The 17,352-nt window shown below is 42.6% G+C and overlaps 1 protein-coding gene across 2 annotated transcripts; it reads left to right on the plus strand.

Moving 5' to 3' along the window:
- The first annotated feature begins 5,189 nt into the window (after positions 1–5,189).
- Positions 5,190–17,346, plus strand: LOC130148576 (cytochrome b-245 chaperone 1). 2 transcript variants are annotated; one of them, XM_056337360.1, is made up of 8 exons: positions 5,190–5,348; positions 6,279–6,406; positions 8,116–8,246; positions 9,434–9,475; positions 10,762–10,835; positions 11,914–12,010; positions 13,210–13,351; positions 13,925–15,291. In XM_056337360.1, the coding sequence occupies exons 3-8, from the start codon at positions 8,162–8,164 to the stop codon at positions 14,052–14,054; spliced, it is 570 nt and encodes a 189-aa protein (XP_056193335.1). In that variant the 5' UTR covers positions 5,190–5,348; positions 6,279–6,406; positions 8,116–8,161; the 3' UTR covers positions 14,055–15,291. The 2 variants fall into 2 exon arrangements, with proteins under 2 accessions (XP_056193335.1, XP_056193323.1); XM_056337348.1 differs by having other exon boundaries at positions 5,194–5,348; positions 13,207–13,351; positions 13,925–17,346.
- Positions 17,347–17,352: the final 6 nt, after the last annotated feature.

Consider the following 17,352-nt stretch of genomic DNA (forward strand, 5'->3'; position numbering starts at 1 on the left):
CTGCCGCTTCTCCCGAGCGTCTCCACTTATTTTTCAAAACAGACTGCAGTCACATTTCCCCCCCCCCTCCCTGATTTTTGTTTTCTCTCAGTCCCGTTTAAATGGAATAGTATTTTGTAATTTAAATGGAATATTTAGTAACAGAAGCTACTAATACATCATCACCACCCTTTTATTTAACGAGTATACTCCCCTTTCCATAACCAAACACAAGTATCGGTGATGCTGTTCCCAGGCAGGTATTGCCAACCCTTGTACACAGCGTTATTACGCACACACATCAGCCGCCCGCAGCTCCTGGGCCCCACAGCATCAAGATGCTTATGATTTTTGTCAGAGTGTTTGTCTTTCTAAATGCCAGGTTGTAACATTTGAACAGAAAGGTTCAACCCACATTTTGCTTTCCCCCCCCCCCATTTGAACATACACGTATAGGCATACACCTACAGCTGCACACAGAAATTTTTCACGTATAAAATAACATTTTAGAAATTAAACCACAGAAGTTCCCACAAACATGGGGTTTCCTGTCTAAACCAACTTTTGGTTATCAAATGTGCCAAGTAAATCCCCTCCTGGTACCAGGTGAGGTCTATAGCTTTAATCCACAGACAAGGTTTTTGTTAGGCACAGATGGCAATGCTGTACAAGAAGCAGAGACAGCCACAGCTGCAGGAGTTTGTCACCCATGGACATAACTCTAAATGCTGGTTTCAGTGCAACTGCTTGTGAAAGACAGCACAATCCAGAGAAGCAAAAGTTTGTGGATTGGGCTATTAAAGATTTCACAATCAAATTAATTAGTTGTAAAGATAGCCCCAGAGCAGAATGTAAAAATGATGCTTTTTTTTTTTTGATTTACAGACTGTGTGTTATCATTGAGGCCAAGGAAATCAGGAATTCCTTAGCTTTACCGTAACAAAAGCAAACAGAAACACTTCCTTACTGCCCATTTAAAGAAAAATAAGCTGATACTGCTTCACATATACATTAGGAAAATATCACTATTCCTAGCTAGACGTAACAATTCTAATAGCTTTGGTAATAATTTTCTGTGCTTCTGCTGTCTTCATTCAAAATGCTCTCACATTTCACATCAGCATATTAATGCAAGTGTTTTAAAAGCACTATAATCACTCTAGAGCAATCCCTAAGCAACTTCAGAACTTGCATTTCCTACAGAATTGCTGGAATGCAGCATTACCTGACATCTTGTTTCCCATTCTTCTGGATGAATATTTTCATACTAAAAAGATGTGCCAATCTCACAATTTATTCCACAAGGATACAATAGCCATAGTTGCATTGACAAATATGGTGAGAGCACAGATGAAACATCTAATTTAGGAATGTGTTGAGATTTGCACTTGAAGGCATATCTAAAATCCTTCTGTTTCACACTTTTGAAGATTATGCTTACATTTATTATCCAAAATTGATATAGCAACTCTCCAAAAGACATGACAGTTTTGGATATTTCTGTAACTCTGCACAGATCATATTTTAAATATTTTTTATTTCCCCCGGTATTTCTTTATTTTCACAATGAAAAACAGATCACTACATGAAAACCGAAACATTTGTAGAAACACTGAGGCCATCTTAGGTACACATCTTGAAGCATACCTACTTCATCCTCTGGTTTAGAAATCAGACCGAGTTAATTTCAATTTAAGAATTCAAACAAACAAAAAAAAAGAAAAAATTCATACAAACTGAAGGGCATGCAAGGAATCAATGTTTCAATGCACAGGATAAGATTATACTTGTGTAATCATTAGATAATTAGATGTCCCATTTATTTTATTGGCAAGAGCAATTTCTGCTTTCCATTAGCTATTTATGCCATTTTCCCCCAGAAAATCAGATCAATTATCATCACACCGCACCTGACAACCTGAGAAAAGAAAGCACCATCCTGTTTTAATCTGCCCCGGGGGAGGTAACAGTTACTACCTTTGCAAGGCTACTTCCAAAAAAACCTCACAATATAAAAGCTTTCCCCTGTCAACAGTAGGCAGCACTTAAAAGAATTACTTCCTTTTATGGCCTCTCTTGATGTACTTGGCCTCCATTGCTACATCTAACGTTTATACCTGCACCTAAAAGCATTTACACCAAGAACGAAATAGAAAACCAAGTATTTCTCTACGAAAACAGCATGCTGCAAACAATTTCAGAATGCTTTAAAAGGTTATGCATCAGTCCTGCAAGGCCCTGCAAGCTGTAAATGCTTCCTCAAGCTAGTGACAGCAGATGCCACTCAACAGCTGTCAGAATGAGGCAATAAATCTTGGTTCCAGCTGGTGAACACATATTCCATGAAATCAGTTCTCCCCAGGCTTTATACACACTGTTCCCATAGAGGTCAGTGGGGCACCACGGAGCTCAACGGGATGAGCTCATGTAGAACGGGGACTTGGGGCCAATTGGGTCCAGCTGCAAAACAACTGTTTCCAACCAACTGTTTAAAATCAAGCACACTAGGAATTTTATTCTGGCATGCTAGTAAGTTCACGTGCTTATTGCACAGCTGAATTTTGAAGTTGAAGACCTCAGGGTGGGGGAAATATAACGAGCTAGAAAAGAATATTTAGGAAAATGATCTGAAATTAGGAGAAAGGACCAGAAATATAGATAGCATCAAACTAATGCAAAATAAAGACCATTTCTTCTGTATCAGCATGTTCTTGGTTTTAGATCAATGACTTAAAAAGTTAATGCCTCACAAAAATTTACTTTTATATTATTGAAAGAAGTCTACAAATAGTCAATTATGTATTTCTGAATGTTTCATCTGGCAAATAGTTTTTCTTTCTGCAGCAACATGTTTTGGAATTCATGCTGTTCTTTAGGTCCAAGATCAGATCACATTTTAAAATGTGTTTCTTCTTCCTTTTTTTATTGGTAGGTGTAACACCACTTACCTGCTTCAAACTGCTGGTGTAAAATCCCCAGATGATTGATTAATGATTCTTAAAACATTTTTTTTTCTGCAATAGCAGAAGCTTACATGGATCGTTACCATAGTCCAGTTTGCACAAGCACTTGTTTGCATGTGTGTGGTACTTCCCATAGTTGAAATAATTTCTAACTTCATAATTAAATTAGGTCATGTCAGGTTATCCTACCGTGGTCTTTGCAGAACTGGAGAAGTACAGTATTGCTAATGTTTCTGCAGTTAGTAACATAAGAATAAAATGAGTGATATGCTGCGTGGTTTCTACTGAGTGGAGTGTACCAATGAGTTTCTTACTTATTTCACTCTACTTTAGACACAAGAAACCTTTTGTCTTGTACTACTCAGAATGGCTTAACATTTGGTTTCCAGAGAAACTGGCTGCTTATAGAAGCTGACTGACAACTGCTTATACATTAATTTCTTCCCAGAAGACTCAATCAGCTGCTTGTTTGGGCTGACAACACGTGATACTTATTACTTCCTATTTTTCATCCAAATCCAGCAGCTGGTACCTCATTAATCACGAGCATGCCAATTCATTCTTGCAGTTCCTCATTGCCTCTTTCCATTAGATATTTTAGATACATACAAAAATTGCAGATCAGTTCGTATTTTCTACTACTTACAGTCAGTTAAGTCTATACCATGGACTCTTGAGCCTCTCCCCCCCCCCCCCCCCCCCCCCCACTCTTCTAGTAGTTCACCCTGGACTGTTAAAAAAAACACTGATCAAAATCTCAGTTACTGTTCACCAACCATGGCATTTGGGAACAGCTGAACAAACCTGTACCATGTTATGGCCTTGAGCAAACACTCTGGAGTATGTGGACTCATATTAGGAAAACCCCCCAAAACCAGTATGTCATTCAGGAAGGGACACATTCCTGTGCAATTGAGAGGCCCAAATATAATTTGTAAATGAAGTTTATACATCAACTTACATAAAGCAAATGTAAGAAGTTAAGTTAATCTACAGCTGTCTGCACTTCACCGTTTTGTCGCAAAGATGACAAGAGCAGTTGTTAATGGATCGAACAGGAGCAGCTTTCACATGTGAATGATGTTTAACAGAACTAGAAATGCAGAGGATTTTTCAAACGTAACCTACGGTCCAAAACAAGAAAGTCACTCAGTATTTCAAGTGAATTAGAAACCTTCTCCCCAAACACCAGATTTTCCAAACCAAAGCCTTTGGTTAACATACAATTCACAAAACGTCACATTAAACCCGTAAGATTATCACTGTTGCTTCTGCTTTGCAATCCCCCTGCCTCATTTTTGAACAACGTTATTTTTTTTCAGGATTCTGTTCACAGTTATAACAGCTATCCAAAAGTACACTGCATTCAATTATTATAGCCATTGTAACTATCAATGCTGAAAGCTAAAGCTTAAAAAACACCAAGTATTACCTAACTTGTGCTAAACCAACATCAATTGGCAACACTGATATAATTCACTACTGGTGAAAAAGAATCAACAGCAGCAAACACCTTCCCAAGTATCAAGAGTCACTTTTGGAAGAATAGGACACTTAAATAAGTTAGCTCTCTGCTTACACGTGTGTAGTTATTCACAGGAGTATACACACCCATAGAGACATCCAGTACAGAGAAGCAATGGCCTTTAGCTGCTGCCACTGGGAATCAAGTTCCCAGTAGCGGGTCTTCTCTGCACAGCCGTCTTGGGACAACTTTGTGCTGCTGAGAAATCACTTACAAAGCTCACCTTACCGCAGCCTGCCACCCACATCTGCAGGATGAGCCAGTAACGGCTACCGCACAGCACGGGCGCCCCAGGTACACACCGGCTGCCTCCGTGGCAGGCACAGGCACCAAGGGTGGCCAGGCAGGGAGGCAGCATGGAGAGCCCCCCCGTTGCAGAGGGGGGTCCCCAGGCCCCCTGTACCCCACCAGGCCCTGTACAGCCAGGCATCATGCCCCCTCACCCGTCAGGCCTACCCAACTGCCACCAGCTGCACCCCATAAAGCTCTTCCACACACCCAGCCTCACCCTACAGCATTTCACCCCTCTTGTCTACCAACAGGCACGATTGTCTCTTCTTTTTAAAAGCAGTTAAAGCCTTACAACCTAAAGAAACGTCAACCCTCTTACTTAGGCAGCATCCACCGGCCCAGCCGCCATCTTGAATGCGGGCACTGAGCCGCCATCTTGGGTGAGGCTCTTCCTCGCCCGCCCCCGCACAAAGCGGCGGGAACCGCGGGGCGGGAAGGCTGCTCTGCCCTCATCCAAAATGGCCGCTGGCGCAGCCCGTCCTCCCTGAGGCGGGCGGCGCGCCGGCACGCCCCAGCAGCCGCTCTGCCCGGGCTCTGCGGGGCCACCCTTTTCAGAGTGCGGCCGTCGGGTGTGCTGCCGCGCCCCGCAGGTACCGGCGGGGGGGTTGAGGGGGCGGCGGGGGGGCTCAGCCAGCGGGCAGATGCGGCGGGGGCGCTCAGCCAGCGGGCAGATGCGGCGGGGGCCGCGGCGCACCGTCCCTCGGGGAGCCGCCGGCTGCCGCTTCTCAGCCCCGCGGGTGGGGCCGGGGCCGGGCCCGGAGCTGCTGCCCCCCGGGCCGCCCCAGCTGAGGGTCTCTGGTGCTGCCCACGCGTGGGGGAAGGAAGACCGGGGTCTGGTGCGGCCTCGGCAGCGCGCTGCGGGCCCTGCCCGGGGCTGGGCCCTCGGGGGTGGGCGGCCGCGGGGGGCGGCAGGTGCGGGGCCGGGAGCCGGGGGGCGGCCGGGGGCGCGGGGCTGGCGCGGCCCCTCTTTGTAGCGAAGGCTTCGGGTTGCTTGTTCGCTCGTGTGCTGCCCGGCCTCCCTCAGGAGCCGCGGGGACGTACATCGGTGTTTACTTTTGGTGCTGAAGATCAGTTTGATGTCGAACCTGGTGAATGCAAGCAAAACTAGCCCCCCCCAAGTACCTCTTTCTCACTTACCGTGAAGTTGTTGCTGTAGTAAAAGTTCTGTGTTCAGGTAAAGACATGCTTATGGCTTACAAAATGTAATTTTAAGAAGCTGCTTTGATGCTTTCTGTCCCCAGAGGCACCAGTCCTGCAAGCAGCCGCCCCTGTGGGAGGTGATGCTGTTGACTTTGAGCATCCAGCGCTGCATTTGCAGAACGGGCCCTCGCTGCGTGCCACCGCACACGCGTGGGGTGCTGGACCGCACACGTGTGGGTTGCTGAGGTTCGTGTTAACGGGTGTAGCTGGTTCGCCTGTCGGCAACCTTTTAAGTAGGGTGTGGTGGTTGTGAAGTATGGCCAGATTTCTGCAGTGAACTTTATGTATTTGATAACTTTTTTGTTGTTGGTTTTTTTTAGGTTGCAGACAGAAGATGGCTTTGTAGGTGCAGAGATATTTTCCGATATATTGAGAGCGACTCACAGGAGCCAGTTGAAAATTAAAATTTGATGTGTGACATCCGGAGGAAATGGGCTGTGTCTTATGCGTAAGTGGTTTTGTCTCTTTCATCTTCAGATTCTCTCAAATGTGTTGCTAAGAGATTAAAGTCGAAGTCATATGTGCTCTTTGTTTAACTGAAAAAAACTTGGCTAAATCTTCTTTATTAAACAGGGAAAAAAAATCCCCTGGAGCTTTGTATCTAAACTAGCCAGTTGGTGCAGAATTGCAGGAGTGTCATGGAGTGTCTAAAACCAGAAAGATGAATAAAGCGCTAAAACTCGCTTGCTTTTCTTCCGTAAGAACCTGGATGTGCTTGGGCCTGCTCTCTAAAGTGCTTTTCATGGTTATTCAGAAATCTGTTGAATGTTGGCATTCTTCTGGAAACCTGTTATCATGGGCAGCTAACAACAGCTCAGTGCCAGTCTCCTGCCAACTGGTTCTGTAGGCAGAAGAGTCAGCTATTTAATGATTAAAGGACCAAGTCAACAGAAGCAGGTGGCATTCATTGTCTTTGGCAGTAAACAAGCTGGTTTAGTGCTCCCGCAGTCCTCAGAATGCTTCACAGAGATTGAGCTGCATCACACCAAGAAAAGTAGACAGTCTTTTTAGAAATCCCTTTTGAGGAAGTCTGCTTAAAACCCACTATCTTAAGTGGTATGAAGGTCGTAACAGAAAAACGGGCAAAATAAAAGTTTGTGGTTAAGGCCAATATATAACCTGCTAACTTTATGACACAAAGCCTAGCATGTGCTTTCATTTCCTGTTTACTTTTACTGGATTATGATCTTCATCATAATAACAAGCATCTCTACTGATTTGCTTAAGGGAAGCAGTAAGCAGCCTGTCCTTTCTCTAGTGACAATCCTGAACAGATCAGCTGGGTCCTCATATGCCTCTTGCATCTCATGCAAATCAGTCTTTATGCTTGCCATGACAGTATTGGGATAAGATTGGGTTTTGCGCTGGAGGTCACAGTTATGCCAGAATTCAAACAATTTTGTGCTGCAAAAAAGTATAAACTTTCTGCAAATGCTGCATGGGATTGCCCCGTTCTTACTGGTTTTAATTAATTCCTGTAATTTTAATCTGTACTGTTACTTTCTGTCTAGGCTGAAGGCATGGTCTTGTTGAGGAGAAACAAATATACTTCTTGTTGGAAACTCCTGGGTTTATTCTTGCTTTTGGTTTGAAATATGGGGAATGCTGTATATGGCATGATGTGACACTGGCACAGCTAGGCTGAGGCTGTAACCCTTGCTGGTCTGTCATGAGGGATGAGAGACCCAGCGTCTGTTGTGGAAGGCTGCCTTGTCCTGCCCATCGTGGCAGCCTTTGCAGTTGGCAGAAAAATGGTTGTCAAAGAACTTCCCATTGTTCTTGCTGTTTTATTTCTTTGAAGCGCTGCGTGAATCGGCAAAACCACTGTTCCAGGTTCTTGTTCTTCACATTTTCTTCTGGAATCTGGTTGTGATAGAAAGGAGGAGACTTTTACCCCCAAAATGAGAAGTTTCTTGAAGAGTTCAGGTTCCTGTTGTTGTGCAAGTCTCCACATGACAGTTGTTCTTTGCAGTTGTTTTTAGGTGTGCACGTTGCTGCTGTTGTGAGAAAAAAGACTAGGTTCTTACCCTGGACGTTTTTTATAGTCTGGATTAAGACTTGATAAGCCTTGAAAAATGCTGGGAAGGTAGAGTGTTGGAATTGACAATGATTTTAGTTTCTTAATTTTTAAATTATTTTTTTATTTTTTTTGTCCAGTGAGGTTTCATGAGTCAGACTGGGCTGTTGGGAGTTTCTTCTGAAGATGTACATGTTAGTTGAAAACCGCACGAGTTCCCATCTTCATCTGAAGAGGTCACCTGGCATCCGATCCTGGTCTCTCTTTGTTGGTAAGATCATAATATATGTCAGTTTCAGAACTTGCTTTAAGGGAAAGGGGTCACAGAATAAATTCCTAAAAGAGCATCTAACAAGAGATGCCTGGCTTTCAGGCATTTTTCTTTTGAGAAGAGGAATCATTGTGCTTTGAACTTCTGCTATACAGTAGTGACTGAATGAGTCTGAAATCTACTCTTCAGCATGGTAGTTCCACTGTCAGACATAGTATTTTAGTCTGTCATCTGCAGAACGTCAGAGGCTCACAGGCAGAATTTTAAGAGAGTCCTGAAACATCAGGAAAATAAAGTTCTATTATATGCCATGTAGCAATATAAATGTGAAGCTTCTAAAGGGGATGCATACTTAATGTTGAAAAACATCTGCATTTTCAGAAATGGAAAATTCTGCAGTGTAGCGATGCTGGGGTTAGATCTTGTGTGTGGTTGACAGTGAACTGTTAATGGCCCTGTGTGTATGAAATAGGAAGTCATATAGGATGTTCTGAAAGGCATCCGTTTTTAAACAGTATTGAATATACAGAAAAAAAATGCAGTGGCACTTCTTAGGATTACACTGAGAGAGCTGGCAGGGAAGACGTGGCATACCCTGGCTTTGCAGCTGAGTAGATCCCATTGCAGTAATGCTACAGCGTTGCCATTGCTTTCAGTGGTGTTGTCTTGTCAAACTCTCATTGAGGCAAGATCTTTGCAGTTGCAGCAGCCCTCTGGGGCAATAGGGGCTCTGCTGCCGCTTCCTTGTCAGGAGTTGCCAGCTCCTTTCTCCCATTGACACAACTTTATTGCAGAAGTTTTCTCTCCACCGAGCACTTAGAGGGGAAAATAGCCATTGTCGTGCTTATGGCAGCATGCTCAAAATTGTGCTGTGCTCAAGAGGAAGTGTAGTGTAATGGTTAGACTGAGAGTCCCCCAGAAGTTCTGTTCCCGATTCTGTCACAACCTTTTTTATTTCTGACCTCAGCCCCAGTGCTTGTAGTGTCTTTGCAGAATGGGAGGTTTTTAAAACTTAGTCCAGAGAAAAAAATAACTGACTCTTTATTCATATAATGATCAATGTCACAATCACATTTGTCCCTTCTTTGAAAAGTGATGAACTTATGAATGTTCGTATGTTTTTAATCAGGGAATTTTAGATGGTTTGAGCTGCTTGTTTGTCTTAATTCTCTCCCTTCTCATCCTAGGAATAGCCTCCATAGGTTTGGCTGCTGCTTATTATAGTGCAGGTAATGGCCTATCTTTCTTATAATTTTTTTTTTTTTTTTTTGGTGTAGAATTTTTTATTTCCTGTTGATCTGTGTTTCATGCTGATGACTTCTCTCTGCAGCTCCTGTCTGGCCTTAAAAAGGTAGTATATGGTGTGAATATTAAAATGCAATAATTGCCTGTGTGTGACTTATTGTGCTTTATTGCTCTATTTCTTACTCAGCCTCCCTTTCCATTTGCAAGTGCATTTTTAATAGTGATATTTAGTACTCTGTGGCACTTTGTACTTTTAGTGTGTATTATAAATGTGATTAGCTGGTCCTCACAGCTCTCATGGGAAGACATATAATGATTGTTTGCCACCATAATGAAATGATTGCCTTGCCTTTGATGGAAGTGCTCTGTTTCTCTGGAAACTGTTAAATCATCACTAGCAGAGATTACTCATAAAAACACCTCTAGAGAACAGACAGCTCCTGCTGCTTCCTGCCCCCCCCTGCAATAGAGCAGATGGCACCAAATGCCAGGTATCCTTCCATCTGTGGAATTAATCCTGCAGGCTGTCCTGTCATTCTCTTGCTGTATCTTGTTAACGTCAAATGTTAAAACTTAATAGTGTGGAGGAATATGCTACCTATATAATCAATATCTTTTTATTTAAAGAGCAAAGTCCAGTGAAAGCTGCTTGAGAAACCAGCTAAATCAGCCTCTTTTTCTTAAGACACCGCAACAAAGTTTTCTGAAACAATACTGAGCACAGTTCTACTCTGCCTTTAGTAAAAGCCTGAGTAAGCAAATTGCTTAGGCTGCTCTATGTAAACATTTCCAGGACATAAAATGCAAATGTTTGTTTGTCAAGAGGGCCGACTGCTTCCTTTTATGAAGAAACATGTTTGCTTCGGTGAATTTCCATTGTCCCTTACCCTTGTCTTCTGCAGCACAAATATTTGGTGGCTGACAGCAGGCTGAGAGTTCTGTGGATGCCTTTTAAGATGCCTTTGCTTTTAGAGAAGGATGTGTAGTGATGTTACAACCTTCCCAATGATATATATGCTTATAATTCTGCATGGTTTGGAACCCAGTGTAGATGGAGTTTTAGAAAAATGTGAAGAGTTTTTGTATTTTTACCCTGGGAGAGAGCTGTAAAATAGCTTGCATTACAACTAAAGGCAAAAATGTCGCATCAGAGAAACCTTTTTTTCCTTTTGTTGCCTTTAAAGGGAGCATGTTGCTTTTAAAATTAACTGTTTGAATACCAAAGAAGGAATAACACCCCCTGAATTTGTGCATTTTTTGCATTGTTCAGACAGCTTGGCATGGAAGCTCTTCTATATGGCTGGGTGTTTCTTTGTGGCAGCACAGAATCTGGAGCAGTGGGAGGTAAGATGCTGAACTCAGGAAATGAGGTCGTGCGAGTTTAGAAAGAGTTGGCAGGTGCTGATTCCAGCAGCCCTGTGCACTTGCTCAGTCCAAACAGACAAGTTATGCTTTTGATTTTGAAGGAACTCTTTCAGGTTGCTGTACAAGGACTAGAATTAGGGCAATAATTCTTTCACTACGCAAGCATGAGAACACGAAGCTAAACATAGAGTGTTGTTTGTTTTGTTGTTTTTTTAAGTGTTGTTTTTGTTGTTTAAGGAGACCTGCCCCAAACTGTTTTGTGGCCTTTTCTTCCTCTTAAATAAAAGAGGGATAAAGAATAGCACTTTCATCTGCTACAACATGATTTTGTACTTAACTGTTCTAGCTAGTTGCAGAACAACCATTAAACAGGGTAGCTGTAACCTTCCAGGCTACTCAGCCAAGTTCCAGTGGGAAAAGCAGTGGTGTTTGTGAGGCTGGCTGTTAATCGTGTGGATTTTGATTTGTTCAGAGTTGGACTGAGAGCAGTAACCCATTATATAGGCTTGTCACCTTACTGACCTGAGTTGTTATTAGAATAAGCAACCCACACATGTGAGGTATCCTCTTCTCATCAATTGTCAGCAATACCTTAAATCTAGTGTAAGCCTGGCCCATCCAGCACAACACTGGAGTGTTGGTGGTTAGTGACTGTGTTAGTGAAAAGTGTAACTAGAACTTACGCTCACTGGATGTGTGTACCGTAGGCCAAATGCATACATAAAAAAGGAAAATTACAGGGGCTCCAAGTTAACATCCAAATTTGATTCCATTTTTTTACTACATGTGGAATGTGGCAAGAGGGGCAACGAAACCCGCTTTAACTTCCTTCTAGAAGTAACACAGGAGATACGGTAAAGTCTCTGTTAAAGCCAACAACAAGGTTGCAATTTTCACAGTCTAATAGTAGAAGAATGTCTCTAAAATAGCTATGTATTTTTCTGTGTTACCAAGATTATTTACCTATATAACTATTTTTATTTTACTTTGAAACATAGCTACTGATGGTGTTCTTAATAAAATCTTGATTTTTTTTTTTAATTTTTCAATTTTATAGGAAGCTGTATTTGATAAGAACAAGGGAACAGTCTGCCTAAAAACATTCAATCTTTACAAAAAAATACTGACCTTCTCAAAAGGAGGCAATGAACAAGGTGAGAAAGCAGTATCTGTGGTAGCAAGTGTGGTAAGCAAACAGAAGGAATGCGTACATGCCCACTTGATAAGCTTCTGTAGAGTTCTGTACTCAAATTAGTCATGTCTGTTTCCAGGTCTGCTTTGTTCCCAAGCAGCAGATGTAATAATCTGCCTCTCTGCACCCAAATGCTTTTTCAGGTCAGGGTGCTGAATGCATCCTGTTAGTTATTTTAATCCAGAGTAACTAGGCCTAACATTGATTTCCATAATAGTCTTGGCCCTTCCTTTGGGATGTTAATGTGCGGGTTTGTATTTCCCTTGGCCAGCCTGCTTTGCAGGTGGGATTGTTAGAAAAACTTTTTGGATTCGGCAGATGATATTTCTGTAATCTAATCTGGTTTCAGTAGCAGGCGAATCTTTAGATATCATGTGCAAGCAGGCATGTTATATCCTGCAAATACATAATATGCATTTAAAACAGCATATTCAGTAGGCACAGCTTAATGCAGTATCTCGTTTCTTTCAAGCTTCTTGTCAGCAATGGAAGTTGAAATATATAGTATGTGACGAGTCACTGAGACAGGAGCTCCATTGCAAACTGAAGTAGGATCCTCTTTAGTGTCAGATTTTTTTTTTTATTCCACTACTAGTCTAAATCGGAACTGACTCTCAATATGCTTAGGAAACTGACAACATTTGGAATGCCCCTAACCTGAATTGTTTTTTAAACATAATTTTAGAGATAGAAGATAAGAGATATGGAGAGAAGGATGTTTAGTGTTAACTGAGAGGTTATTTGGTAATACCTGTTTCAAGTAGCATCAATGTGGGGATGCGGAGATCAGCAGATGCTCTGAACAGTTCAGTCGTTCAGTATTCAAACACCCATTTGCCTACTCTGTACAGAAGAATCTTTAGAGCTGTCATTAAAGTCAGTGGGAAACATAAGTAATAAACTAATGGTCCCCAGTTCCTGGGAGGCAGTATGCCTTGTTTATTAGGGTTTATACCAGCTAATACGTGCTGTAGTCACTCCTCGTTTGTTCCGCCCAAATAGTTCAGCAATTGTTAGCTGCTGCAGCACTGCTCCGGTTGCACAGATCCGAGTGACAGCGCTCAAGAGTAGAGTCCCGGTCCTGCTAGTCGCTAGGGGCAGTGCTCAGAGTTTGCAGAAATGCTAATAGACGACTTTGTTTTCCGCATCTGTTTACAGTAGTGGCTCTACTGAATGAGATCCGAGATGTGAATGTGGAAGAGGAGACTGTTCGATATTTTGGGAAGGGTTACCTGGTTGTGCTACGGTTTGTCACTGGATTTTCACACCCACTGACTCAGAGCGCAGTGCTGGGCTGTAGAAGGTGCAGTGTGGACTTTTTTTCAATTAGAATGTGTAAGGTGGGAAATACCGATCACTTGGCTCAGTAATTGCCAACTATTGAGGCTCCTCTTAGCTCCATTTTCATACTTGCTGATATGACCTTGTGTTAGCCAGTTTAACTTCTTTTAAACCCCGTGATGCTTCAAGTTGCAGACATTTGAGTAACTCCCATCGGGAGACTGATCATATTTAGATATCCAAGATCCCTTTAATGCTGCATGTCTGCTGTAGTTGCCTTCACCAGCTCAGCTGTGCAGTGGCAGAGGGAATTAATTCTGTTTTGCAGCCATCCAGTGTATTTATCAGTTAACAGAGGATTTATTTTAAGCATTGATAATAAGGACTCTTGCAGCAGGGACTGTGGGAAAAGGATTGATTTGTTCTGATGTGGAAGTAAGGGCTTGATATTCCTTCACAAGTGGGGTGCTGTCAGTCATGCTCTGTGCCATATGTGGAGCAGACCTTTCAAGCAGTTATTGTCAAGAATTAGTGTGCCTGTTCTTGTCAACACCATGGTTTCACTAACTCTCACATTGTTTCTTCTTTTCCACAGCGATGTGGAAGCAGTTGCCAAACTCATTACTAGTTTTCTGGAACTGGACAGAGTAGAGAGCCAACAAGATTTCTCTCAGAGCAGTGAAACAGAGGCTAGTGACGCAGATGAACCACAGGATAAATACTAATAGTCGTCATGAGCTGAAGAAAGCAGAGGCTTTCAGACATCTGGAAAATACACCGATTGTTCTTCAGAAAAAGAAATCCCTCACAATCGTGGCCTGAGCATTTCTCTACGATGTGCATTTACTATGGAAGGAATCTGTCTTGAGGCACCTTTATAGTGCTAAACTGCTTCAAGACCCGTGCCCCCAGTAGTGCCTGTGTAGAGTTGTATTTGCTCCTTTGCCTTAGTTCCTGCATGTGGGCACTGCTGGCTTTTGAACTTTGTCAGCTCATCAGACTTGTCTAGGAACAGTTATTTATTAATGAATTGGTTTGAAATAATTTTGTGCTTTCCCATTTATGGAGATACAGATGTAAACTTTCACTTACTGCAAACATCTGCTGCAGGTACAGTATATGAAATGAAGAGCTGAATTTGTAACACATAACACAACGCTTTGAGGTTTGTCTTGAAATCTTATAAGTGACTGAATATATCGCTGAATTGGTTTTAAGCAGCTTAATATATACAATTAGGTGATGCAGAATAGTAGCACTTTTATATTCTCTACTACTGACTTTCCTTTAGGTACCAGTGGAAACTAAAGTTTGAGTGACTGTCTTGGAATTGCAAACATCAGGCTGATAAACTTGTTACAGTGTCTTACTTCTCTTGGACTTGCCAAGAGCCATAAATAGTAAACAAAAATGATGATGTTGATTCAGCATCTTTGGGATGTTCTACCTTAATCCTTCCTGCTTAACTTCTGGTCACAGGCTACCCTAAGACAGAATAACCTTTTTCTAGACCTCAACATTTACTATTTTAACTGTGTATTTAGAAAGGAAGAAAAGCACGTCTGTTACTTTAGGTAGGGAAAAGACTGATGTGAAATAATGTGGTAGCCTACACTTGCTTAGTATTTCCTCACTTGAAATGATACCGAAGTGCTAAATAATAACTTTTTTTTTATAAGATAGCTGGGATAGATCCAATGTTTGACTTGTACCCGTGTTTTACTCCAGGGGTGTAGTGTCTTTTGTTCTGACCAGTGGTTTCACAAATAGTTAAAATATGAATTTTCCAAGGTATTTTTTGACGTAAAAGCTACCTCTGTTAGGCAACATGTTCTGTCTAGAACTAAAACTTCATTTTGCCTATATCAACAGATCAGTATGAGGAAAAGGTTGTAAAGAGCTGAAAATTCCTTCAGCATGCTAAAACTGCTTGTATTGAAGTTCACTAGGTTTTATTTAGTATTGTATGGTCTTAAGATCTGAATTAGAAGTAACTGTGTAAATATTTTCTAGGAGATCTGAACAGGGTACCAGGTAACTGTGTCTGCTTTCATACTTGGCCAGCAGCAAATGTCTTCTGGCAGCAGTTTCTTCTGGTCCTAAACGAACCTGTGTTCTTGTTTTGAAGCTCTCTACCTCTACAGAAGAGAAAGCTATGAGAAGATTTCAGCAGAAGCTATGTCCTGTTCTGTGTTCCAGCTATATTTGAAACTAAGCACATGCATTTCTGACCAAAGAACAGGTTGTACCAAAATTTTACTTGCAGCCGTTTAGACCTAGTATGTGAGCTGTGAGACAAAGATACTCTTACTGTCAGTTTGAAAGGGTAATCAGACTGCAACAGGGAGACAGCTGTTGCTGCAGCTTGACTGCAGCACAGAAATGGCTCTGTTTCTATTCAATAGGAAAAAGGAACTTGTAATCGCATCAGGTATCAGAGCAGACCTCTGCCAGGAGACATGCTTGTGGAGTGCTCTGATTTGGTGGGCTAATCACGTGGCTTACAGTCTCTACCCCACATCACTGGAATTGGGATCCTGCTAGGTACAAATGTGGGAAAACGAGATTGCAGGCAATTAGCTAAATTTGCCTTTATTCTGAAGCACAGCTGTAAGCTAAGAATAATCATCAAACCTGTTAAAAAAAAATTGCAGGGTGTAAAGCTTTGGGAGAGGTCTTCATTTAAATTGACTGTAACATATCCCCAGGTGACGCTTACTTTAGAGAGAGGAGAATGAGATTAGGAATTTGGAGAACTTCCCCCCCCCTTCAATGTAAAATGAGGATGTCGAGTGTTCTAAGGACTTCCATTAAGAAATACAGAAAAAACTAGAGTATTTAGTGGTATAACATAAGCAAAAGGGTGCAACCTGCAGAATAACTGCTGCTTCGTAGCAAGGATATTCAGAGGGAGTACATGGTATGGATATACATTGCACTTACATTCCGAGCCCACAGAATCTGACTGTGGATGAAATGGAGAAAACTACCTGCATTCAACCTTAGCTGTGTTAGGTTTCTCTTGTATTTCCATGAGAACTAACGTTCCGTGGAAGATACAAACCACGCTGTGGTTTTGCAGCTAAAAATCCACTTTAGACAGGTGTGTCTATTGATCTAACCCTACACAGCGTCATGTACCCTGCTTCTGCTGAGCTCTCTTGTGCATCTAGCTTGCTGTGCATCCTTGATGTTAGGAATGTATATACTTACGGACTATGCAATGGCATTATACAGAGTAAAACAGTGTAAGGAAAACTCGGAATCCCTGGAAAGGGGAATGACCATATAACATAGCTTGACACACATTCTGCGTGACACGTGGCGTTTTGAGTTGATGTCCAATGATCATCTCCTTAAAGGTGTTCTTAAGTGTTTGCTCCCACCTCAGGACCTACTGATGGTCGGCAGGAGAGGGATGGCTGCTGGCACGCACTGTGTGTCTGGGAGGAAGGTTTTGCCTCCTCAGCCTCTCACTTGGGACAGCTGGTGTAATCCCCTCCTGTGCCATTTCCATTGCATTTGGCGGCTCTGTTGCCATACGAATTAGCACAGTTTCAAATGGGAACCCGAGTTCTGTAGGCTGAGCTAACGTGAAGGGGGATGGGGTAAATCCTTCAAAAGCCCTGGGCCGGGCACTGCTGGCTGGTACGCGTGGCTGGGTCCTTACTGCGGTACCTGCTGCGCGGGTGGGGACGCCTGCGCTTGGCAGCTGGGTGCTGTACTCGAGTGAGTGTGGCAGGCTGATGTGTGCGTTTCTCTTGATCCAAGTCCTGAGTTTCCCATGTTAAAAATTTTTTTGTCTTTTGTAGTTGGAGGACGTAGCCAGATTTTCACAGCTGTATGCATGGAAAATGTACGTGCGTGACACTGGCAGTGTCCGGGCTCCCCAGCGGTGCGATGCAGTTTGAAGGAACTGCTCAGAACAGCAGGGGTGACCCTGGGACAGGTTCTGGTTCCCCCCCTTCCCGCTAGTCCTCTCCGAGCCTCTTCTCTTGCCACTTTCCACCATTTTCCTGAAGG

Source organism: Falco biarmicus, chromosome 1, assembly GCF_023638135.1.
Source record: "Falco biarmicus isolate bFalBia1 chromosome 1, bFalBia1.pri, whole genome shotgun sequence".
Taxonomy (NCBI): Eukaryota; Metazoa; Chordata; class Aves; order Falconiformes; family Falconidae; genus Falco; species Falco biarmicus.

Excerpts from the sequence above, each read along its gene's own strand:
- LOC130148576 (XM_056337348.1), top strand. The coding sequence starts at position 8,162 with ATGTACATGTTAGTTGAAAACCGCACGAGTTCCCATCTTCATCTGAAG. Across the intron at positions 10,836-11,913 it reads AGAATCTGGAGCAGTGGGAG|GAAGCTGTATTTGATAAGAA; the intron begins GTAAGATGCTGA and ends TCAATTTTATAG. Across the intron at positions 13,352-13,924 it reads GCAGTGCTGGGCTGTAGAAG|CGATGTGGAAGCAGTTGCCA; the intron begins GTGCAGTGTGGA and ends TCTTTTCCACAG.